The following is a 24,853-nucleotide window of genomic DNA, read 5'->3' as shown; positions in this document are numbered from 1 at the left end:
AAAGAAGGAGGTGGGGAAACAGCCTGCCCTGCAGGACCACTGGGTGGAAAGAGTCCGGGTCTGCGGTGGCACAAGCTTGCCCAGGCTGGCCCCAGCCTGCGCTTCCTGGTTGGGTCTGGAGGGGGGAGCCACAGTCCTGCCTCCAGCCCCACGGCCACCCTGGGTCCCATTCCAGCCACCATCATCAACCCATTTTGATAACTGACTGGGCTGGGCTGCCACAGCTCACCAGGGCCAAGGGGCCAGGGCAGCTGACCTAAGAGTCCATGCTCTCACCTGTGGGCAGCCCTGTAGAGTGAATGCACTCCCCATCTCTTTGAGCAGCCGGGTGCACCCACCCCCAGCTGTGAGGGTGCCCAGCTGTCTGCTTCTCAGGAGAGCTGCCTCAGCCGGTGACACCTGGAAGAGAACTCGAATTCTCCAGCCCCCTGCAACTATGAGTGGGTGGGAGCCAGAGCCTGACTAGTGTGGAAGGTAAGAGCCCAGCCCCTTTGCTTCTGGGCAGGACAGGCTGTGAGGGGCCGCTTATGTGCCATTGGGCTGAGGCCAGACTTCTCCTGAAGCCACAATTCGCCCGGTGTCTTCCCCTGCCCTGTCTGCTTCCCTCTCTCCCTTCTGGTTGCTACCAAGGGCACTCCCCAATAAACAACTTTCCCAGGAACCCCTGCCTTGAAGTGTGCTTCCAGAAAACCTGACCTAGGGCACCCAGGGTTCCAGGGCTTTGAGCTGTGCTCCAGAGCCCCCTTCTTCCCAGTCTGGCATTCGAAGCCTCCTGGGTTGTCCCTCAAGCCACCCACCCTTCCAACCTCACCGCCCCATTTCCCATCATGATGTGAAAGAGAGGAGCCCCTTAGAGCCACCTGGGCTGTGCCCTGCCTTCATGACCCACTCAGAGCCTCCTTCTCCACTGCAACGTCGTCCCAGATGTGTGCTACCAACAAAGCTCCCTCCAGCTGCTGTGGGACCCCTGGGGTTTTTGTTCTGTGGGCCCCACCACCTGCAGCCCCGGGCAGGCTGAGGGTACCAACAAGTGCTTTCTGAGCCAATGCCTGACTTGTGCGGGACTGAATGCAATGACCAGGGCCTGGGCCTCTTTGGATCTCTGGGTCTTCAGCGATTGAGGTTCAGGGGAGCAGATCCCACAGAGAATAACTCGGAGCTGGCTCTCCATGTGGGCCTCTGTTTGGGGCTGGTCTCGTCTTCTGCCCAGAGACAGGCTTATGTCCACCGGGGGGGCTGAGGGCTGCATTTGGGACAGGACACTCATCCTTCTGTCCCTATACCAGCACCGGCCAAGTTCATGTCCCTGCCATTGCTTAGGGGGCCTCCTGCCTGGGACACTCTCACTTCTTTCCCTAGCTGTCACAGCACAGCTCCCATGTGGCCCAGGGGGCCTTCCCTGTGTCCCCCAGTCCCCAGAGTGTTCCCCGAGTCTACTACGTGGCTGAGCCATCATTCAGCACCGGGCAGATGGACATCCCTCAGCGACAGGGGCTGTATCTGGTTCACGTCACCCCTGCCGGTGCCTAGCATAGCATGTGGGTCCCCAGGACTCGCTCAGTTCCTGCGCACAGACAGCTCAGTGGCTGGACTCCCAGGAGGAGTGGGCTGGGGAACTTGCTGGCTCTGAGAGGCCAAGTCCCCCTCCCAGGGGAGGGACAGAACCTTTGGGGACCTCAATATGGGAGTGCAATTGGCCAGGGCCCGGCTCCTTGCTCGGCTGCCCTCCCTGGGGCCTGGCCCAACCACAGCTGGTCCTCCGTGGGGGAAAGCCCTGGGTCCCTGGACAGATGGTTAGGCCAGCCCTCCACCAAAGTCTGGACAGAGGACCACGCTGGCCTTGGGGGACTCTGCCGGGTGGCCTTCGTGTTCATGGCTCCAGCTGGACTATGGAGAAGGGCATTGGGTGGAGCTGAGTTTGCACCAGGCTCCAGGCAGCTCCAGTGCCCACCCCGACCCTGCCCTGGCCACTAGTTTCGCCGGACCGGGTGCCACATGGACACAGGCCTGCGCAGTGTGGCCAGCATCTGGTTCCAGTGCGTGGTGCCCATGCCACTGGCCGACGGCCCGATGATGACGTGACCCACGTTGTCCCCACGGCCATCACTGCTGCTCTCAGCCACCGTCACACGGAGAGACAGGTCCTGGGGAGGAGGTGACATGGGCGCTGGGGACCAGGAGCCATGACTGTGGTCCTTCTTGGCTCCCAGGTCCCAGCCTACAAATGCCAGGCCCCTGCAAGGTGCCAGGTGCAGCCCCCTGCATCCTTACCTCCACCCTGGGAAGTAAAGACACTTGTCCGAGGCTGCCTGGTAAATAAGTGGCGGAGCAGGGATTTGAACTAGGTCGGCCTAACGCCACAGCTTACACAGTGGATAAGAGCCAGGCTGGCCAGGTTCATATTCCACCTCACCACTTCCTTGCTGTGTGTCCTTGGGCAGGTGACTTGGGCGCTTGCTAGCTCAGTTTCCCCATGCGTAAAATGGTGATAATAATAGTTCCTATCTCATAAGGCTGCTCTGAGAATGAAATGAGTGACAGTGTGTAAAGCGCACTCCTGTTTGCTGCCTGAGTTGGCCCCCGCCTCGTGGGGACCCCACGTGTTACAGAGTAGCACTGCTCCATAGGGCTTTCTTGGCTGTAATCTTTACAGGAGCAGTTTGCCCGGTCTTTCTTCTGCAGAGCCTCTGCGTGGGTTCGAACCACCAACCTCTGGGTTAGCAGCCGAGAGCAAACTGTTTGTGCCAGCCAGGCTCCTTTTACTTAGGATGATGCCTGGGGCTTTAAAAAGCTCTGTTGTTACCATTACTAAGATAAGCATTACGGCGGACTCTCAGCTGATGAAGGAAAAGAGCCTGTTTGAGGTCAACGTGGTGAAACCGAAATCAGAACTCAGCCCAGCTTCTCTCCCTTGCCCCCCTGTGGCCCCAGGAAAGTTCCTGGTCTTGGAGGCTGTGGAGTACTGGCACTATGACCACCCAGGAGGATGCAGGGGACAAGGGGAAGCTGTCCCCTGGGGGTGGCAGGGCTGGGCCATGAGACCTAGGACTGAGCAGAGATGCTGGCACATTTGCCTGAATTAGGAACCCCCAGAGTGAGGCGGGGTTCGGGGCCTTCAAACCAAGATGGGGCATTCCAGGGAGGGGGGATCAGGTAGGTTCTGTATAGCCCCAGGGCTATGAGGGTAGGTTTAGGGTTGAGGCACAACTCTCACTGCCAGGATTGCCCGAGGATAGGAGAAGATGGTCAGGGGAGGTAGTGAGCTCCCCATTCTCTGAGGTATGTAAGCAGGGCACTGGTGTGGTCCAAACCATAGTATCCTCTGCCGGCCCCCACCTTTGGTCTGTGATGTCCCTGCTGGGAGGGGCTACCCTGGGACTCACTGCTTTCTGAGAGCCACGGGCTGTGGAAAGCCCAGAGGCCTCTGTGGGTGGAAGCTTGGGGGATTCAGGGCCAGAGCTCTGGGCCCCTGGGCTATCTCTGGCTCATCTCCAGACCTTAACACATGCAGCTGCTTCAGACCTCAGCTTAGCAGCCTCTCCTGCAGGAAGCCTCCCCTGACTGCCATGTCTGGGTGGATTAGGATTGTCTGGGGACTTTGCTGCCTATCCCTTGTGAACACCTGTGTCCCCAGCACCCACCATCGAGCGGGCAGACAGGCACCCACTGGGTGTGCAGTAAATGCTTCTCGACCTGACAGGTGATGGCTTGGGGCAAATCAGCACCTGCAGGAGCTCCGGGAAGAGAGGCTGGAGGGACGGAGTGGTCCCAGGGCCCTGGGGGTGACCTGGTCCAACCCTGACCCCCCTCACCTGGAGCACAACGGCTGGCACCGAGAAGATCATGGCCTCATTGAACACTGGGTTGGGGTCATCCCTCTTCACAGCTGTCTTCTTTTTGCTCATCTTCCTCCCATCCTGCAGCAGGTACACCTTGACGAAGGGGTCTGTGGGCAGGCCAAGGGGAGGGGGCTGAGAGCCAGTGCCACAATCGCCTGTCACAGCCCTGCCCATCTGGCTCACCCACTGGCTCCACCCCCCCATCTCCACTATTGCCATTATCTCCTGTCATCCTTTATGACTCACATTTTACAAATGAGGAAACTGAGGCTCATGCAGGTGTTGGGATAAAAATTGGGCTTTGGGCTCAGGCAGCCTGCCTTATGGCCCACACGCTCCCCTCACACAGGGCTTTGGGACCTCAGGAGACCCAGCACTTTCCATTCTAAAAATGGCCTGAGAGTAGACGTCAGCCTGAGTAACCTGGAGCCTGCTGAGTGGAGCTTGACTCACGGAGCGTGCAGTTCTGAAATAACAGTCGCTGTCTGCCCATCACTTACCACCCACCAGGTGACCGTGCCACGCCTGCCGCGGACCTGGTCCCCCCAGGCTTGCACCTCCCAACAGGTGGGGTCCCCCAGTGCTCTGGTTTCATGTACCCAGGTCACAGCTGCCTCCATGGTTGTGACTTTGTCGGGGGGATGGGGGAGGCTGGAGGCTCCTGCAGACCCAGCGCCCATACCATCCTGGGGGGCCCTGGTCCCTGTTTGGGGCTGCAGGGCTAGTCTGTCTCTGGCCACAGAGCCTCCATCATGAACCCCAGTCCTGGGAAATGGGCACCCATCTTGGTTCCCTGCCCAGTGTCCCTTGCCCTAACTGCTGCCTCCTGCCCTCAGACTCTCCATCACTCAGTCCCCCTACCATCTCCCTCACAGGGGCTCCCCGCCACCCTCCATGAATCCCTCTTTCCCCATCTGGATTCATCTTCCCATGGTGCACAGCTCCTGAGCTCAGCGAAAGCTGTGGGGCCCAGGGGCCTGGCACTGTGCCCCATGCCACCTAGTGTCTCTGGATGTCTAGGGCACAGCACCTGGGCCACAGCTTCCACCCTGCCACCCAGAGGAGCCAGGCAGGCCTCAGGCAGCCAGGGGGACCTTCCTTACCCGCCATGGTCTTATCGTTGGTCCAGATGAGATTCTTGGCCTTCACCACAACCACGGTGAGACGCTCAGCTGTGGGGAGGTAACTGAGGGACAGCAGGATCTCACCAACAGCATCGGCAGCCTGGGGACAGGTGGGTAGCTCAGGTGGCTTTTCCTTCAGGATTTGAGGGGCCCATGGAAAGGCCTCAAGTGCCAGAAAAGGGTGAAAGCCCCCCCCCTACCCCCAGAAAAGGAGCTGTTGTTAGAGCTCCAAGCTGGCACCAAGCTGCTAGGATCAGGAAAGGGACTCCCCCTCCATAGAGCATACGCCACCCCTCCCTGCCTCCAGGGTAGGCTCTGCCTTGGAAGGTGGACCAGAGGTTGCCTGTCAAATGTAGCAACCAGGTGCAGTTTTGTTCCCAATTGCTCTTTCCAGGCCAAGGCAAACATTCCATGGTAGTGGTACATGGACGTCCAAATAGACAAGAAAGACTGGAATTAAATCATTTGCTTCAACAACACTGATACTTCCCAAATACTGCTACACTCAAAAAGGTGAACTTCAGCTTAGCCTCTGTCTGAAATAACCCACTTTAGAGCCAGAAGTGCTTCCCTGCCAGAAGCCCTGTAGGAGCAGAGCCTCTGAAGGTTTGGTGGTAAGAGCAGTGGAAGAGCTATAAACAGTGGTCAGGGTGTTTTTCCTTTGCGAGCAGTAAGCAGAGTTTCCTCCAGTGTGGCTCAGGCCTCTTTCCCTGCTCTCCCCCAGTTATCAGGGTTCTGGTTGTTGCAAAGGGCAGTGGAATTCTAAGGGACCGGGTAGGCTGAGGCAGCTCAGGCTCACCTTGTTCTGGTCCTGTAAGTAGAGCCAGCCACTAAAGGGCTGCAGCGGGAGATCAAGCACAGAAAGCTTCAGCTCCACCACCCCTGTGCTGACATTCCGCTCGTCCTCATCAATGCCAAACACGGAAAACCGTAGGCTCTTCTCCTCCAGGGCTACAGGGTCTAGGGGGATGGAGAAGTTCTCATCGAAGGAGATAGAGTAGGCATTCCTCTGGATCTGCAGAAAGAAAGGGGCATGAAGGAAGCTCCAAAGTTGGAGAAGAGGTGGCAGCCAGGGCCTGGGAGGCCACAGGAGGGAGAAAGCACTGGACAGGGAGTCCAGAGACCTGGGCTGGAGTCCTGGTTCTCTTGCCTCCGCAACTTCATTGGTTATCCTTCCCTTGGGGGCTCAGCCTTGACCTTCCATGGTTTAAACGTCCTCTGTGCCCCCCTCAGTGGTGGTCAGTCTGGTGGCCTGGCATTCGAAGCCTCCACCATCTGACCTACTCTCTCGTATACTTCATTTCTATTACGTGTTCCCCTTCCACTAGCTTCAGGAAACCCCTGTGATTCCTGACATCTTTTTCTTCCCCTAAGTCTCTCCACGATACCTTCTGTGGCCTGGAGGACCCTGTGAGGCCAACTCTTCCTCATCCTTCAAAGCCCCACTGAAGTGTCACCTCACTCTGGGAAGCTTTCCCGAGGCCCCAGGCAGAAGGTATCACATTTCCTGATCTGCCCCATGCACCTCAGGACTGTAACTATTGGCTTTGGAGTTTGCCGCCCTGGACCCCAAGCAGCTCTCAGGCAGTAGGTTTCCGTCTCCCTTGCACCTGCTGCAGCCAGGTCCTGGGCCAGGCACGTGCCAGTTGTGGGCTTGAGTGCTGTTGATGCTGAGTGGGAGTCAGGATAATGCTGCCCCCGGGCCTGGGTTGAACCTGGGCCCTGCCGCTTTCCAGTTGTGTGGTCTTGGGCAAATCCCTTAACCTCGCTGAGCTTCAGTTTTCTCATCTGTAAAATGGGGATAAAGGATGGTACCCAGCATGATACAATGTATGTGCATTTCCTAGTCTGATGGCTGGTGCAGTGGGAGAGCCTGAATGAATGCTGGTTATTTGGTACACAGCCCTTCACCCAAAGGGCCTGGCACAGTCTCAGATTGAGCCCTGCACCCTGGCAGCCCTGAAATGGCAGGCCAGATCACACGAGATGCCTGCTGGTTCATGATGATGAAGCCGATAGTCAATGCATGAGAAAACCTATGTCTTTCTCTTCTCCGTGGTTGAGTAGTGGACACACTTCAGCCGGCAGAGTGGGGGTCACAGCATTCAGAAGCAAGGCAAAAAGAGCAACATCCCAATTTTTCCCCCTGAATTATAGCTTGCTCTGTCCAAAGACCTTGCTGCCTGTGGTCTTCTTGAGGTTCTGGTTCAGCCTAAATAGCTGGGGTCCAAGTGGTAGCTAGTGTCCAGGGTCCCAAAACCAGCCAGTAGCATAGCACCAGAGCAGCTTGGGGTGTCCTGGGCGTTGGGCCTGCCTGTGGCTTACACAAACGGTCCCTGGGCATCTGATGGGGGTGGGGCCTGGGAGGGCTCACATGACCAGAGCAGCCAAAAGTCCCCTGAGCAAGACTCCAACCAGTGGCTAGACCCATTTTAGCCACCTGACAGGTAACGTTTTGTCTAGCCAGGGTAACCTTTTGTATGCAGATCTGACCATGTTGCTCATCTACTCAAGATCCTTCCGTGGCTCCCTATCACCCTGGGACAAAATCGTTTCCATTGCCAGGCCTCTGCCCAAGGCATCCCCTCTGCCGCCATGCTCCCCCCTACTCCTCCATCTGACTGGTCCCACTCACCGTCTGAGGCTCAGCTTGGGTACCGCTTCCTCCAGAAAGCCTCTGTGGCCCTCAGGCAGGACCAGGTATTCCACACCAGGCCACCAGCCTCCCTAGGGGCCACCTCTCCCTTGTCCTTACCATTTTTTATACAATGGCCTCTGTACCAGCTCCCCCAACACCTGCACACCACGAGGCTAGGTCTGTGCCCTATGCCCTAGCCCACTGCAGAGCACAGCCCAGGACCCCCTGAACACTGTGGGATGGGTGAATGGATGGATGGATGGATGGACAGATGGATGGATGGACGGACGGACAGACGGACGGATGGATGGATGCAGTGACTAGGCAAGGCTGGGCCGACTCCATTTCCAAGCTCGGTCCTGCCAGGTGGGCACCACTGGCCTCCTCCCAGGAAGCTGTGGGCAGGCCCCTCCAGGAGCTGCACCCACAGGCACTGCTCCCCCTTCCATGGGTGCTACCTGAGTCACTGCATGGTAGTATTTAAAGACAGGGGCTCTTATCCTGAGCACCTGGCCTGAAGCTGGGGGACTGCCCAGTCTGGGGGTGGCCACCCCCTCAGTGGGATTGGCTGGGCTGTGATGGTAGGAAGCCCACCTTCCCGCCTCCAGGGGCCCTGAGGCACTCTGCAGCCACTGCCTGGGCACTGGGAAGGCTCCTCTTGCTGTTCTCTGGGGGTATGCACCCCACCCAGCCCCTGCTCCAGAACCTTCTAGGGCTCCTTGCCCTGTGGGATGAAGCTCCCCCCAAGCCCACCCCCTATCCCCTGACCTCAGCATTTATGATCAGATCCTCCTGCCCCATCTCTCCTTGCTCTGGCCAAACTGGCCTCTTCGCTGTCCCCTGCTGTGGGGTCTTGGGCTCCCAGCCCACCCATTCTCCTCTGGGCTTTCTGAGCACACGGATGGAGGAGGAAAGGAACCTCTGGTTTGAATCTCAGATCTCTTGCTTACTCACTGGGGTTGTCTTGGGCAAAGTGCATCCCTGAGCCTCAGTTTCCCCATCTGTAAGGTGTCCTAACAGTCTACCCCATCAGCTCCAGGAGGCTAACGACAGGCTCACAGTTGTGGGGGGCTCTGTGAACTGGTTCTCAGCATGCCTCAGGCTTGGGTGGCGGCTGTCTGCCAACGTCCAGAACCACCCAAGCTCACACTGGTAGGAAGTGGTGGAGTCAGGATTTGAACCCAGGCAGTTAGGGCCTGTGTTCTGAACCACCTGCTACACTGCCTCTTGGAAGCTGGGCCACCCCTGCTCAGTCCCCACATGCACATGGCTGGTGGTAGTTTTAGACCTTCCTGGAGTGATGGGGGTTCGGCGGGAGTGGGAGGGCACTGTCTACTGTCCCCCACTGAGGGGCAGACAGCATTCAGCACAGTCCAGGTGAGCAGACACAGGTGGGTCTCTGAGGAGTAGGAGGCACTTCTGGTCCTGCAGGTCCTCAGGCCCCTCTCACTCAGGTCAGAGGCCACACGTCACCCGGGCCCATCTTAGAGGTCTCCCAGCCCAGCCACCTGGACCCCCCACCCAGCCCCTGCGTGTTGCTGGTGCTGGGCTGTAGGGTATAGCTCACGTGGCTTTGCTCCCTCTTGGGAAGGCAGAGGCACCAGCCTGCTGGGGTGTGGTGGGTATCTCCCATTTTCTGGTTTCTCTCTAGGGCTGGCCTATCTGCAGGCTGCTCCTACAGTCTCCTTTGGCTTCAGATAAGGTCAGCGGGTAGGAGTCACTGAGGGAGATAAGGTTGGAGAGAGAGGGTTCCTATCCCTCCAGCTTTCTCTCTTTTGTATTGCGTGGGCTGACCGTGCCCTTGACCAAATGTCGCAGCTCCTGCCAAGGTGGCTCTCCCAGGAAGCTCACCTTGCCTTCATCCCCTCAGACCTGGGGTGGTACCACCCACCCACACCATTGTGAACGGTGCTTGTTGTTAACACTTCTCGTATTTGCCAACTTGAGCATGCCAGCCTTTCCTGCAGGGACCCCACGTTGATCCAGGGGACAGAGTAGCACAGGCTGTATTCAGTGCCACATCAGAACTGAGAACCTCCTCCAACGGGAGCCCTGAGATGGAGGCCTCAAACACCCGGTCGGTTCTTGCTGTAGTCCACACCTTCAGTCCAGGATCAATGTCCAAACCTGCTCTCTAGCGCCCTCCCTGGATCCGATCTGGCCCTGCAGACTCGGCCGCCTAGGGGGAACTCCAGTGAGCCCCCACCCACCTCCACCAAGTGCATCCGGGTCCAGTCCACGTGCAGGAGGTCCCGCCCCATGCTCCCGGCACCCACTTACCCGGGAAATGCCCACGATCTGCTCGTCAGGCAGCAGGCTGACACGCATGAAGCAGGACTCAAAGCTGGCCTCCTCCCGCTCCAGGAGGTCCTTGCCCTGCAGGAGGGCCACGTGGAGGGTGTGCGAGGCGGCATCGTAGTCCATGTTCACCTCTACCTGGCCCAGTGTGAAGTCCTGCCCGAAGGTGTTGCTCACGGAGGAGATGGAGTTCAGGGAGTCGGCTGACTGGGACTTCCGGAGGGTCCCATAGGGGGCCAGGTCCAGCTCCCGGCCCATCAGCTCCAGGGGCCCCAGCTCACTGATGCTCTGGAAGTTGTCCTCAATGCTGAGGCTACCTTTGCGGCTGGGTGGTTCCCGCGCAGCGGCCCGCTGGCCGGTCCAGGCAGCCACTCTCTGAAGGTGAGGAAAAGGGAGAGGGAAGTATCACGTGGGCAAGAGGCACAGATCTTTAGGACAGCAGAGATAAGTCCTGTTTATTCAGGCCCCTCTAAGTTCCCATGACACAAAAACAGTGCATCCCTCGGTTAGCAAGGCCCTTGCTGGACGCTGTTTCATGTCACTTAGTTTTCTCCCCCTAACCAGGATGGAAGAAAGCTTTATCTCAACTTGTTTATTTGTATGGACACAGTTCCATACACAAAGATGTCCAATGCAGTGATGTTTATAAAAAGGAAAAGTAGTCAGCAACCTAAGCGTCCAGCAGGAGGAGAATGTCAGAGAACGAGGGGATAGCCACTTAATAGATGCTCAAGCAGCCTCAAAGGGAGTTTACAAAAACCGTTTACAGCCTGAGAAAGAGCTCATGTTGGGTAACGCTCACCCTGATAGTAAGGAGCCCTGGTGGCGCAACGGTTAAGTGCTCAATTGCAAACCAAAGGTTGGCGATTCCAACCCACCCAGCAGCTCTGCGGGAGAAAGGACCGGTGATGTGCTTCCATAAAGATTACAGCTAAGGAAATCCTGTGGGACAATTCTACTACATCGCCTCAGGTCGTCAGGACCTGACAACAACAATTACAGCAATAGTCAAAGGGTTACTGCCTCTAAATTGACATTGGGATGTGAGAAAGCAAATACCTTTGTGCCCTAAGCATCTCCTGTGTTGCTATACTGTCTCGGTTACCGTAATCTTTAATGGCTTCCCACCTACCACTGAGTGGATAACCCTATTTTATTATTCCCCTACTGCTGGACACTTACGTTGTTGCAAAATTTTCACAAATACAAATCCTGCAGCCTGAAATCTTGTTACCTACTTAGCATTCTGAGTCAGAGGACACAGGCCTTTGGAAGGATTTTGATACTGTTGCCAGAATGCTCTCTGGAAAAGTTGTACCAATTTACACTCCCCCCCAACAGAGTGAAAAAGCCTCGCCTAACATCCCGAGTGAGTGAGCAGGTGGGAGGGACCTCGACCTGGTAACACACTCCAGTTGTGCTCCCTGGAACCTGACGTGAGGTTAGAAAAACTCTCTGCCAAGTCTTAAAGAATGAAACCTTCAGCAGTACGATGTTTGTACTGCCTGACACGGTAATTCCACATCTGGGCAGCCATTCAAAGTCCATAATCCCAAATGAAGACAAAGTTTTACATACAAAACATTGATGGCATTATTTATAATGGCATTTAGTAAATCATGGCTCATCCATAAATGGTAATCTTACATAGCCATTAAAACGCTGTTTACGGTGGGTGTGCAAACATACGGGAAAATGCTTCAACTATGAAATGAAAAGAGCAGAGTGTAAAAGTCTATGGACATATGACATCATTGTGTGAAAACTATACATGGAAGAAAGACTGGGGGAGGGGTACCTGACTGAAAAAGTTGGAAAGAGATGTATCAGACCGTAACAGTTAAAAAACAGTTAACAGTTGCTTGCCTCTGGGCAGCGGTATTTTGGATGTTTTCCTTCTTATTTATGCTTTGCTGTACTGTTCCTGGGACGGTTTTTAAAATGGAAAGCATTCACTCATTCAGCAAGTATTTACTCATTACCTAGGACAGGGCTAGGAGCCCCGGTGGCGCAATTCTTAAGCACTTGGCTGCTAAGCAAAAGGTTGGTGGTTTGAACCTACCAGCAGCTCCATTGGAGAAAGACCTGGCGATCTGCTCCCCAAAAGACTAAACCAAAAAACCAAACCCACTGCCTTCAGGTTGACCCGGCTCACAGCAATCTCACAGCACCGAGTAGAGCCGCCCCACAGGGTTTCTAAGGCTGAAATCTTTATGGAAGCAGAGAGGCTGGTAGGTTCCAATTGCTAACCTTTTGCTTAGCAGCCTACAGCTTTAACCACTGCGCTACCAGGGCTCTTGGGTAGAAATTACAGTTTAGGAAAACCTATGGGGCAGTCCTGCTCTGTCGCATGGGTCACCATGAGTAGGTATTGACCTGATGGAGCCCAACAACAGCTCAAGGCTAGGAATTGGAGCTGTGGGGGTGGACAAGTGCAGGCTGGCCCCTGTTCACAGGGAAGAAATTCACCAGGAAGGAGGGAGGGAGGGAGTGACAGGAAGGAGCGGAGCCCACCCTGGGAGTGGACGGTGGGTAGGGATGAGGAGCACCCTCCTAAAGCCTCACCTTCTGCCTGGCCTCCGCGTAGGTCTCGCCGTACTTCTGCTGCAGGTACCTGTAGTCATAGTTTGGGAACGGGGAGGGGCTGGGGAAGCTCCCCGACGTCCAGAGCTTCCACAGGCTCACAGCTGCGATTCCCAGCAGTGCCAGGGCCCCTGCGGCATAGACACCCACCTCCCAGCCAGGGGGGCTCTTGATGACTGCAAGGCAAGGGAAGCCCTCATCACTGGTTCCCGGGAACCCCCAGTGGTTATAGACCTCCACCCCAGGAAGCAGGCATAACCACTGCCCCACCCAGCCTGGGCCCAGTGTGGCTCCTGAGTAAGCAGGGTGGAGAGAAGTGGGGAAGTCATTTCAGGGCTGGAGATTTATCATCACACATCCGTTGAGCACCTGCTGGATGCCAGTACCCTGTAGGCATAGGGAGATGTGATAGGCGAGTCTGCCTCAGCCCCAGCCCCTGTGCTTAAGTAGCTCACAGTCTGGGGACAAATGGAGAAAACAGGGTGACAGGAGTTGAGTTGGGAGCAGCCCAGGAGGGCTTCTGGGGGAGGGACATTTAAGTTGAGCTATGAAGGGGGAGAAAGTAGTGTGCCAGCCCAAAGCAACAGGGACTGGGAGTTTAGGGCAGGAAGGGTGAAGGGTGTGTAAAAAGCTGAGCGTGAGCAGAGTGTTCGGGGGGGGGCACTTTGGGCTGCAGCGATTCTGTGCCTCCCCCCGCCCCCCCCACAACCGTTCCCCCAGCCCGGCCACACAGGGAGGAATCAGCAATGGCTGCCACGCTGCAGCAGGAGCCTCTGCCTGCCCTGCTCTCCCCCAGCCCAGCTAACCACAGCTGGAATCCACAACATAAACTCACTCCGGAGAAGGGCAGGGCCCCACTTTCAGCCACATTTACCAAGCACTATGAGCATCCCGGGGAAACCCTGGTGGTGTAGTCGTTAAGAGCTATGACTGCTAACAGGTTAGCAGTTCAAATCCACCAGGTGCTCCTTGGAAACCCTATGGGGCAGTTCTACTCTGTCCTATAGGGTCACCATGAGTCGGAATTGACTGGAGGGCAATGGATATGAGCACCCTATGAGGTCCCTACCCCCATCTTCTAGAGGAGGAAAACTGAGGCTGAGACAGATCAAAGAACACATCTATTTATCTGCTTCGTTCCTCAGAGGTAAGAGACAGCAGAAGCTGGGTGCAGGCACCTGGGCTCCTGGCAAGCCACCTAGTCTCTCTGTGCTTCGGTTTTCTCCTCTGGGAAATGGAGATGATGAAAAGGACATCTCCTGCCCAGTGGTCCCACCCTGGGGTATTTATTTGAAAGGAAAAATCCCAAGAAGCTTTTTTGTCTGTCCTGAGTCATAGAGGCTGTATTTAAATAGCAGGAATCTGGAAACAGCCTGAAGGCTGGGCTGGTGAGGGCTGGTGCTGTCTTAGGGGAGAAATTCTCTGGCCTTCGAGAGTGACAATTGAGGTCATGAAGATTGCACCTTGGCAAAGTGGGGAATGTTTCTGGCATTGCTAAGAGAAAAAAATCAATCCCCAACATGGTATGACCACACAATTTTGACCTAGTAAATCACACGGTAACAAAAGATGGGGCCTGGGGGGACCAGGGACAAACAAAAGCAGCAGATAATAAGGATGGAAGGACTGTGAGCAATTCCTCTTTGTGCCTGACTTCTCTTGTTGATGGAATGTAATCTGTGGGCTAAACAAAACCACAGCTAAGAGATCTGTGGAGGGTCCCAGGCTCAGCCCTGACAAGGCGCTGGGAAGTTCTGGAAGTTGGGTGAATCGGGGATAGTTGAACTATAGTCTGTGGTGCACACATGAGGGCTCCTGCTGAGACGTGCAGGACGTGAGGCTGGGCACTAGCAGGCGGCTGGCCAGAGGGAAGGAGCTGAGGTCCAAGCAGGCGCTGGGCACAGCTGGGGTGGCAGACAGAGCCAAGCTCCCCAGAGAGGGCTCCAGGGCACTGAGGGATGGAAGCCAGCTGTCTGGTTGTCAGAAAAGCAGGACAGGGCTGGGGGCACAAAAGGACCAAGTCCAGGCCCTCTCAGAGTGGGAGAAAACCCCGGAAAGGTGACATGACACGATGACAATTAATGATCATTTATTTATTCATTTTATTGAGCACCAGACTTGGGCTGGTATGGGAAGAATTCCCAGGGGAAGTGAGGTCTAAACTAAGACCTGAGAAAGAACAGTCGCAGTGGTAGCAGCAATAGTCACTCTCCTTATAAAGCACTTCCTCTTTACTACTTACAGGGCCCTGGGCTAAGCAAAGCGCCCTGGTGGCGTAGTGGTTAAGTGCTACAGCTGCTAACAAAGAGGCTGGCAGTTTGAATCTGCCAGGCGCTCCTTGGAAACTCTATGGGGGCAGTCCTACCCTGTCCTATAGGGTCTCTATGAGTCAGAATTGACTCAATGGTGGTGGGTTTGCTTGGTTTTAGTGCTCAGTAAAGAGCCCTGGTGGTGCAGTGGTTAAGTGCTTGGCTGCTAATCAAAAGGCTGGCAGTTTGAACTCACCAGCCACTCTGCAGGAGAAAGAAGTTGCAGTCTGCTTTTGTAAAAATTACAGCCTTGGAAACCCTAGGGGGCGGTTCTACTCTGTCCTACGGGGTCGCTATGAGTCGGAATTAACTCGACAGCAATGGGTTTGAGTTGTTCCAAGCACCTCACATATATTAACCCACTGGCTCCACAGAACAACCCTGGGAGGTAGGGTCTATTATTATCTCCATTTCATAAATGAGGAAGCTGAGGCCAGACAGTCTGGCTCCAGGTCTGCACTCAAATCCTCCACATGAGACCGGAGGACTTAGCCAGGCATCTACAAAGGACTGCAGCTGGGAAAGAGTTGTGTTGGCACTGTCGGGCTCTTATATGTGTTAGTTAGATCACTGAATCTTCCCAAAACCCCTCGAGGAAGGCCTCATTGGCCCCATTTTACAGATGAGAAAGTAGAGGCTCAGAGAGGTCTCATCACTGGAGAGAAGTGAGGATCCTTGGCTAGGGAGGGAGATGGGATTGGGAGAGGTGGTCCCTGATACAGCCTTCATCCCAGTGCTGGGCTGCCTGGGGGCTATGTGAGGTTAGGGGTTATTGAGGTGGTGAGCCCTGGGCTGGGAGTCAGGAGACCTGAGTTCTTGTCCTGACTGTCACTCGTTTACTGTATCTTTCCCTGGCTGAGCCTCACTTCTCCCATCTGTAAATGGGGGGCGGGGGACGTCTGTTTCAGCTGTGACACCACCTACCATTGATTGGCAGGGCTGCAGGAGTATATCTGGTGTCTCCATGCCATCTCCAAGCTCAGTGATCGATTAGTTATGCCTGCCATGGCACCAGATGAGAAGGTGGGAGCTACATCCTTATATTTACCATCTAGGACTGGGTGCTCTCTGAGCTTAACATTCCATAAATCTAACACCAACCTTCCTGGGTTTTCTTGGCTACTTGCCAGGCTCTACAAACGGACCCAAGTGAGTAGATTCCATGTCACAAACTTGTCCTCAAGGAGCAGTGGGACAAAGGTCTCCAAGGGGAATCTCTCAAGTCAAATTGGGGGGAGTTGCTTCAACAGGAAGAGGCCACTGGAGTGGAAAAATGAGACCTAGAACAGCCCAAGCTTGGTGTCCCCAAGACTACGTGACCTTGGGCAAGTCAATGACTGTCCTTCCTAGTAAAATGGGACCATTATTCATGCTGCAGTGACACCCCTACCCCAGGGCAGGTGCAAGGGACCTGAAGATGGCATACAGGTGTGGTAGAGGGGAAAGGCTGGCCACTGAGACTCACCGCTCAGGTGGTATTCTGCCACGTCCACAGCCATGATGCTTGCCACACTGGCTGTGCTGGAAGGGAAAAGAGAGTCAGCAGGAAGGGCTGTGCAGGGCCACCTACCCTGACCCAATGCCCTGAATTCCAGGCACCTGTGTGCCTGCCTGTCACCGTGGAATTCCCTCAGCTGTGAAGGGAGCCCAATAAAAGAAAGGCGCTTTTTAAAATGGCATTTAAAACTCTTTTCAAGCACTCTAAGACCTCATTCCAGCACTGCCAGATGAAATACAGAAAATCTAGCTACATTTGAATTTCGGATTTTTTTTTCAGTATAAGTATATCCCACATGGAGCCCTGGTGATACTGTGGTTAAGAGCTTGGCTGCTAACCAAAAAGTCAGCAGTTTGAATCCACCAGCTGCTCCTTGGAAACTTATGGGGGCAGTTCTACTCTGTCCTATGTGGTAGCTATGAGTTAGAATCAACTTGACGGCAATGGGTTTTGGTTTGGTTTTCTACATACCAAATATTGCATGGGATATACTTATGGTAAAAAGTTATTCATTGTATACCTGAAATTAATTGAATTGCAGATTATTTTTTAGTATAAGCATGTCCCAAATAAGGAGCCCTGGTGGCACAGTGGTTAAGAGCTTGGCTTCTAACTGAAAGGTTTGTGGTTCAAACTCACTCAGCGGCTCCTTGGGAAAAAGACTGGGTGATCTGCTCCCACAAAGATTTACAGCCTTGCCAAGGTCATGGTAGCTCCATAGACACATCCAGACTCCCTGGGGGACCGAACTGCTGGGCTGAGGGCTGTGGGGACCATGGTTTCTGAGAACATCTAGCTCAACTGGCATAACATAGTTTATAAAGAAAAGGTTCTACATTCTACTTTGGTGAGTAGCATCTGGGGTTTTAAAAGCCTGAGTGGCCATCTAAGATAATCTACTGATCTCACCCCTTTGGGGACAAGGGAGAATGAAGAAAACTAAACATACAAGGGAAAGATTAGTCCTAAGGACTAATGGACCACATCTACCACAGCCTCCACCAGACTGAGTCCAGTACAACTAGATGGTGCCCGGCTACCACCACTGACTGCTCTGACAGGGATCACAACAGAAGGTCCCAGACAGAGCTGGAGAAAAATGTAGAACAAAATTTTAACTCACGAAAAAAGATCAGCCTTACTGGCCTGACAGAGACTAGAGAAACCCTGAGAGTATGGCCCCCGGACACACTTTTAGTTCAGTAAAGAAGTCACTCCTGAGGTTCACCCTTCAGCCAAAGATTAGACAGGCCCATAAAACAAAACGAGACTAACGAGGCACACCAGCCCAGGGGCAAGGACTAGAAGGCAGGAGGGAACAGGAGAGCTGGTAGGTAATAGGGAACCCAAGGTCGAGAAGGGAGAGTGTTGACATCTCATGGGATTGTAAACCAACATCATAAAACAATATGTGTACTAACTGTTTAATGAGAAACTAATTTGTTCTGTAAACTTGCATCTAAAGTACAATTAAAAAAAAAAAAAAAAGATTTTCCACCTTGGAAACCTTACGGGACAGTTCTACTCTGTCCTATAGGGTCACTATTAAGTCAGAATGGACTTGATGGCAATGGGTGTGTTTTTTTTTTTTTTGGCTTGAGGTCTGACGAAGCTGTTCTAGGAGATCTAGGAACTCATGCAAGCCATCCCCTGAACCCAGATTTATGATCATTGTTGCTAAGAAGTAAATCTAGCTCACGGACATGTTCTGAATGGGGAAGGGATGTTTTAAAGGAGTCTACATGAGCCTTTGGGCTGTATGTAACCACTACTCTCAGCTCAAGGGGCACAGAAGGCCTGGCAACCCTTCCCTCCCAACCTCTGGGCTCCCTCACAGTTCAGAGAGGCTGTGATAGGCTGCGGGTCCAGGCAATACAATAAAGGGGCAAGGCCAGGGGAGAACAGGGGGAGGCGGTACAGGAACTGCAGACGCTCACCCAGCCCAAGGGCAGTTGCTCCTCTGTTCCAGCAGAAATGTGGCTTCTTAAAGAAAAGCCAGACACGTGGATTTTTCTACGAGCAGTTTCTTGATTTTCAAACGTCGCAACCAATTCACAAAACATATCAAACCCTGTCTAGGTACAGGGTAAGTCCCTCCGCGCTGTGGCCCTTTGGTTTGCCACCGCTGGAAGCATTCTGGAGTCTCCCTTTGGGACTGGAGGGAGAGTCTGGGACCCAGCATTTCAGGATCCGGGGACCCTCTCCAAGCTGGGGCTTTGGAGCCAAGAAGTTGGGATGCCTTGGTCCAGGAGATATGGTTGTCATAGTGATGGGAAGGCGGCGCTAGAACAAGAAGGGCTTTGCCCATCCTGACTTGAGTGAGCTCATTCCTGGGACCTGGGCTGGAGGTCAGGATACTAATAGCTAAACTTGCTGAACACTCCCTCTGCACCAGGCTCGGTTCTCAGCACTCTGCATATATATTACCTCACTAAGTCCACCTAACAACCCCATGAGGTAGGCACAATTATTATCTCTGGTTTGTAGATGACAGTGCTGAGGCCTGGCAGTAATTTGCCCCGGCCACGCAGCTAATAAACCTTCTAACCAGAAAGGACTGTAGCCCAGGCTGTCGGGCTCCACATCCCTAACCACTGGGCCTTACTGCAAGCAGGCATATGCATTCAAAGCAGTTTCCTAACAGTCTGTAGGCAGACTGCTCAAGTGTGCACCACGCCACCTGGTAAGCCCCAGGTGGCACTAGCTCTTGGTAAGGGGGGTCTGGACACCTGAACACACCTGCCAATCTGACCACACATGCCCCAGCCTGCCCTGGCCTTGCCAGGAATACAATAAACAATGCCAGCAGCCTTCTTTTTTTGCTTACCTGGCACAGGCTGTCCTAGCGAGAGGGAGGCCCAGCTGGGACAGCCGATGCCAGCCCTGTGGACTGGTTAGACCCCTGCGGCAAGGTATACGTGGTAGGGACAGGACAGAACCACAGGCTGTTTCAGACCTCTGCTGTTGAGGGGCCCCCATCCTGCCAAGGTGGTCCAGCCCAGACCACAGACTCCACATTGCCCCCCATCACAACACCCTTTCTCAGGGGCTGGGATTTCTGTGAAGGCACGAATGATTGCTAGGCACACCCCCGGCCAGAAGTTCCAGCTGTGGCCCCCTGTCAAGTGTCAGAGCTGGAACACACTGCCTGAGTGGATGGAGGCAATTTCTAGGGGGAGATGTCAAAGTGCAGCGTGTGGGTGGGGGGCTGTGAAGGCATGAACAAAGCAAGGCTGCTTCAGTACAGGGTTTGGAGTCAGACACACTCAACTCTGAATTCCAGACCTGCCCCTTCACTAGCTTAAGTGACCTCGGGCAATTTTCTTAGTCTTTCTGAGCCTCGGTTTTTCCATCTGTAAAATGGAGCCTATAGCTGACCCATGAGGGTGCCAGGAGGGTGGAACGAAAGGTGAGTGTGGTTGGGTTTGGCAATCATGAACTGCTGTGGTTATCAGCCTGGCGATGGTCCACACAGGTCCCCTGCCCCTAGACTGAGCAGTGAGATTGCGCGGCAGCAATGCCAGCCTGCCACGTGCCTCCATGGTCTTAAACGAAACTGATCTGACCATAGTTAACAACTGGGAAATTTCCCACTCGACATGGGCCCTAACCTGTTGGCCCCTGGCGGCCTCTGCATTCACAAGCCTGGTAACCTGGCCTTTGGATGCGGAAGTTCAGAGAGGGTAAGCGACTTGCCCAAAGCCACACAGTCAGCAGGGTGGAGCTGGGCCTGGCAGCCGGCCTGCCTGCTGCTGGGTCCAGCGCTGCTTCTGTTAGGAACGACAGCCTCTATGCCCAGGACTTCATGCCCGTCTTCTCCATCACCTCCCCTGAGACCCCCGGGGGGCACATCCTGTTACTACACCCACTCTGCAGAGAACGACAGCGAGGCTCAGTGAAGGGCAATGAATTTGCCCAAGGTCACCCACCGAGTGGTCAGGGAGCTGAGACTGAGCCATATTGAGCCAGATCTGGGTCTGCAGCAAGCACCCTTCACGGCTCTCCTCCCTGTCCCCATGACCCCCTGACTCTATCTCCCTGCTGCCCACCTCAGCACTCTGCTGGCAGCCTGGAGGTCGGCCAGGTAAAGGGGCTGCGGCTGCGGCTTGGAGCAGGATGCTGACAAGGCACCTCGGAGGCCAGGGAGCCTGGGGCCAGAGCTTCCCCTGCGCTTCTGACGGACAGGAAACGGAGCACAGTGGGGCAAGCAGGGGAGCACGGAGCTGCTCCAGATCCACGCCTGAGCTCCTCAGCACCCCTCCCCACCTGACCTATTCACGCTTGCCCCTGGCTCCAAGCCTAAAGCCGCGTGGAACTCACTCACTGCAAACAGCTCTAGGTTCAATTTCTGGCTTAGTAAATACAGACCTAGCAAAGTTGCTGTAGGAACTTGGATACACTATGTGCTTAGCAGGGTGCCTGGCACACAGTAGGTGCAACATATAGACCTGATGATTGTATGGATAATTGGATCCCCATTTTACAGGTGAGGAAGATGGGGCCCCGGGCCACTCGGAATACAAGTAGCAACACTAAGGTCAGTACCAGGGAGGGTAGATCCAAGCTCTTGGCCACCACTAAGCCTCCTAACCAGACTCTGGGGGTAGGGACAGCTGCCACCCTGCCTTGCTGGAATCTGATCACGGTGGCGTCCCCCTCTTGGGCTTGTCAGAGAAACAGCTTTCCAGGAATTCTGTGCCGTTGCAGGGAGAGGGGGCTGAGTCTCTCCACTCCCTTCCCCCATCATTTCCCTGGCCAGCAAGGTGCTGGCTTCTTCTACCTCACCCTGGGGCCAGCAAGGAACAGGCAAGAGCAGGAAGGAGGGCGACCCAGGGGAGCTCTCGAACCTCCCAGGTGTGAGCCTCTTAGGACCTAAAGGTTTGAAATCCTTTTCGAGCACCTCCCCCAGTTTCTGAGATAACCACAGCCTGCTGCCACCCCCAAACAGCCCACAGAAACCACAGCACAGACTGCGAGGCTGGCATTTCTCGGGCACCTACTTTGTGCCAGGCACTGTACAGAGGTCTTGCCATGTGCTTTCTTAGCAAGTCCTCCCCGTAGCCCTCTGAGTGGCTCTTACTCTCCACATTGTGGTGATAAGGAAACTGAGGCACAGGAAAATGACAAGAGGCAGGGTCTGGACTTAAACCCCAGCCTGGGAGTCTCTGGACTGGCTGTGTTAACTTGGGTGGGTCTCCTTCCCTCTCTGGGGCTCAGTTTCCTCATTTCTAACAAGAAGGGGGACTCTGAGGCCCTTTCTAGCACTGCCGCTGTGGCTCTCCAAACCTGTAACCCCCTGATGGGATAGGGCCTGACATTCTGGGGTGCAGGTTTCCAGGCTCTTTGGGCTGGGGGTGGCATCAATGACTGGCAGGGCACGGAGTCCCTCGGTTGCCCTTGGAAGAGGGGGTCACTAGGATGGCCAGCTCCCAGCTCCTCCACCTACAGCGTGGCTCCGGGCTCCAGGTTCAGCCCCGCTCCCAGCTCCTCTTCAGCCCAAATCTATGGCCGGCCCCCGAGGTCCTGGATCTGGAGCGCTTCATACTCCAGGGAGCTGAAAAGTCCTCTACTCAGGCCGGGCCAGTGCCACCCGAGCCTGGGATTCCTCTCCGAGCCCTCACTGAGCCCGGGGCCCCCCCGGGGATGGGGAACGACGTGCCCCTCAGGATTGGGGAAGCTCCGGCATCCCGGAGCCCTTGTCTCGAGGACCCCCAGAGTATACAGGGCCCGGAGTCTGGGAGGCTGACTGGGGATGGGGGCGTGAGGCCAGGGCAGACGCAGTAGGGAGGGTTAGGGCACCGAGTGCGAAAGCGAGGGGCGTGTGTGCACGCGGGTACAGGGGAGGCGTGTAAATGGCGGGCGAGAGCGTGTGTGCACACGCAAGGCGGGCGTGCGGGCGCGGTGGGTGCGCAGTGTGCGGAGAGCCCGTGCGGGGAAGGGCGCCCGGCGTGCGCGGTACCCCGCTCGCTTGCAGCCGGCGCGGGGCTGCAGCCCGTAGGGTGCGGTGGTGGAGTGCCCGGGGCCGGGACCAGGGCGCCGAAGGGCTGGTGCGTCCGCGCCAGGCGCGCATCCCGGCCAGGCGGGCGAGCGGCGGCACGTACTCACCGGCTCCGCAGAAGGGCCGCTGCTGTGCTCGGGCTCGGCTCCGGCCAGGGCTCCCGGCGGTCTCCCGCAGCGCACGCCCACGCGCCAAGCCCGGCTACTGCCGCCACCCCGCCCCTGCAGTGTCCCGGAACTCGCCTCGGAGGACGCGGCGCGGGCTGGGGGCTCGGCGGGCCAGGCGGCAAACGGGAGCTGCGCCGCAGTCTGGGCACGCTCCCAGGAGCCCGCCGCGCGCTCCCTCGCGCTCGCCGCCCGGTCCCTCTTTAATTTAAAGTGACAATCCCGAGCGCGCCCTCCGCTCCCGGGAGTGGTGCCGCGCTTCCGGGGTCTCGGCTGGAGATTTCCAAGCGTTCCCCGGGGCCCGTAGGGGCAGCCTCAAGGCCGGGCCCAGCCCCTCTCTCCCAGGCAGAGGGACGAGGGTGGCGTGGGAATGAAGTGGGGTTGGGAGTGCTCACCCGGGGCTCTGAGAGGCAGCACGAGCGCTGGACGCTGCCACAGCCTGCCGCACCACGTGATGGCGACCCCAGGTTGTCCTGTTCCCCCTTTGGGCCTCAGTTTCTTTCTCTGTACTGCTCGCCTCCCGGGAGCCCAAGAGAAATCAGACGCACAGGCGTGCGAGGGGTGGGTGTTCTCTTCCCCCCCATGGCTGAGCTGTTACAGTGGGCCGGATCTGTGCTGGTCCCTCGCAAATCATCTCAGTCCTTACAATGGCCAGATGGGATCATGATCACCCCATTTTATCCATGAGGAAACAGGCTTAGAGAGGCAAAGTCACAGAGCCAAAGGTCAGAGTCAGGACTTGAACCCAGGTCTGGGGGACTTCAGATTCCATACTCTTAACCACTTAGGGGTCCTGCCTCCTCTCCCAAGGAATGAATGAATCATTCAGGAGATATTTACGACGCCCCCACTGGGTGCTAGGCACAGCGCCAGGTGTGGGCGATCTTCCGGGAACAGGGGACAGGTCCCTCCCTGCCCGTGCAGTCTGGCAGGGAGGCCCGGCACACATGAGGAGGGGCCGGGGTGTGCAGAGGAAGGTGCCACGTGCTGTGGGCACAGTAACTAGGAGAAGAGGCTGGTTGGGTGACTGTGTGGCGCGGAGGGGGGGGGGTGCAGGCTGAGGATCCGGGGTGGATAAGGTAGAGGCACGAGGATCTCAGTTGGGGAGCAGGTGGCAAAAGCAGCTGAAGTTACTGGATCATCTGCATTCTGGGCCTTTGGTGCCGAGAGCAACCTGCGGGCACTGCCCTCTCAGTAGGGGCTGACCTGTGCTGGCCTTGCAGAGGGTCTAGAAGCAGGACCCTGGGGAGCTGGGGGAAGGGAGGGCTGCAGCTTCAACCTCCCCCACCCCCCGGGGGTGGGGGCTGATTTCCATTTCATTTCCTGGACCTGGAAGAGAAAGGAAAGCCCCGGTGGCACCGTGGGGAAGGGCTTGGCTGATAACCAAAAGGCTGATAAACCCACCAGCTGCTGCATCGAAGAAAGATGTGACAGTCTGCTTCTGTAAAGACTAACCAAAAACCAACCCCAAACCCAGTGCCGTTGAGTCGATTCCGACTCATAGCGACCCTATAAGATTACAGCCTTGGAAATTCTGTGGAGCAGCTCTACTCTGTCCTATAGGGTCACGACTATGAGTCGGAATCAACTCGACAGCAATGGGTTTGGTTTGGCTTCGGTGTGGCAGAGCAAGGAGAGAGGCCCAGGGTTAATTATGTGCCTAGGGAGGTGGGGGGAGGCTGGGCACTGGGCTTTACCTGCCACTATCCCATTGAACTTAATCCTCATTGCTACTTGCAGCTTTGGGGTGATTGAGCCCATTTTCCAGTGAGGGCACTGAGGCCTAAGGAATGAGGGGCCTCCTCATTTGGGAGAGAGTTGGGGGTAAGAGACGCCATCAGCAGACCACAGGGCAGACTCTGGTAAGGGCATCTGTTGGAGCCGAAGAAAGGTTAAGTTGGGGCTGGTCCACTTCTGGTGCCAGTCCAGAATCGAGCAGTACCTGGAGTGAGCTTGGAATGAGATTTTGTCAATTTCCTGATTCAAAATTCTTAATGAACAGAAAAGCATACATACGTGCACCGAAAGACAGGGATGAGAATGTTCGAGTAGTCCCAGACTGGAAACCACCGATGCTCATCCTTAGGGTGAACGCAGAAGTGCATTGCGTAGCATCACGCAACGGAATACCGCAACCGCCTGCAACGAGCTTGGTGAATCTCACAAACACATTGCTGAGCACAAGCAGCCGTATGCCAGAGAACATGTGCTGTGCGAGTCCAATTCTGCCAAGTTCAAAGCCAGGCCAGACTGCTCTCTGCTGTCAGAAGTCAGGATGGGGCTACTGCAGGGTCGGGGGTGAATGAGAAGGGGCCTAAGGGGAATTCTGCGGTGCTGGTCACCTTCTGGTTTTGATCTCTGTGCTGGCTTCCCAGGCATGTTCACTTTGTGAATATCTGTGT

General features: G+C 55.7%; 1 protein-coding gene across 2 annotated transcripts; it reads right to left on the bottom strand.

The window, feature by feature from the left end:
- Positions 1–828: 828 nt before the first annotated feature.
- Positions 829–22,659, bottom strand: SYT12 (synaptotagmin 12). Of its 2 annotated transcripts, XM_049890018.1 has the most exons (9): positions 22,395–22,659; positions 21,736–21,843; positions 16,257–16,312; positions 12,465–12,658; positions 9,882–10,274; positions 5,763–5,978; positions 4,943–5,063; positions 3,813–3,946; positions 829–2,144 (listed from the first exon to the last, which is right to left on the bottom strand). In XM_049890018.1, the coding sequence occupies exons 3-9, from the start codon at positions 16,288–16,290 to the stop codon at positions 1,971–1,973; spliced, it is 1,266 nt and encodes a 421-aa protein (XP_049745975.1). In that variant the 5' UTR covers positions 16,291–16,312; positions 21,736–21,843; positions 22,395–22,659; the 3' UTR covers positions 829–1,970. The 2 variants fall into 2 exon arrangements, with proteins under 2 accessions (XP_049745975.1, XP_049745974.1); XM_049890017.1 differs by lacking the exon at positions 21,736–21,843.
- Positions 22,660–24,853: the final 2,194 nt, after the last annotated feature.

The sequence above is a fragment of the Elephas maximus genome, chromosome 7 (genome assembly GCF_024166365.1).
Source record: "Elephas maximus indicus isolate mEleMax1 chromosome 7, mEleMax1 primary haplotype, whole genome shotgun sequence".
In the NCBI taxonomy this organism is placed as follows: Eukaryota; Metazoa; Chordata; class Mammalia; order Proboscidea; family Elephantidae; genus Elephas; species Elephas maximus.
The sequence above is the reverse complement of the archived record's forward strand: the minus strand, read 5'-3'. Positions and strand labels throughout refer to the sequence as shown.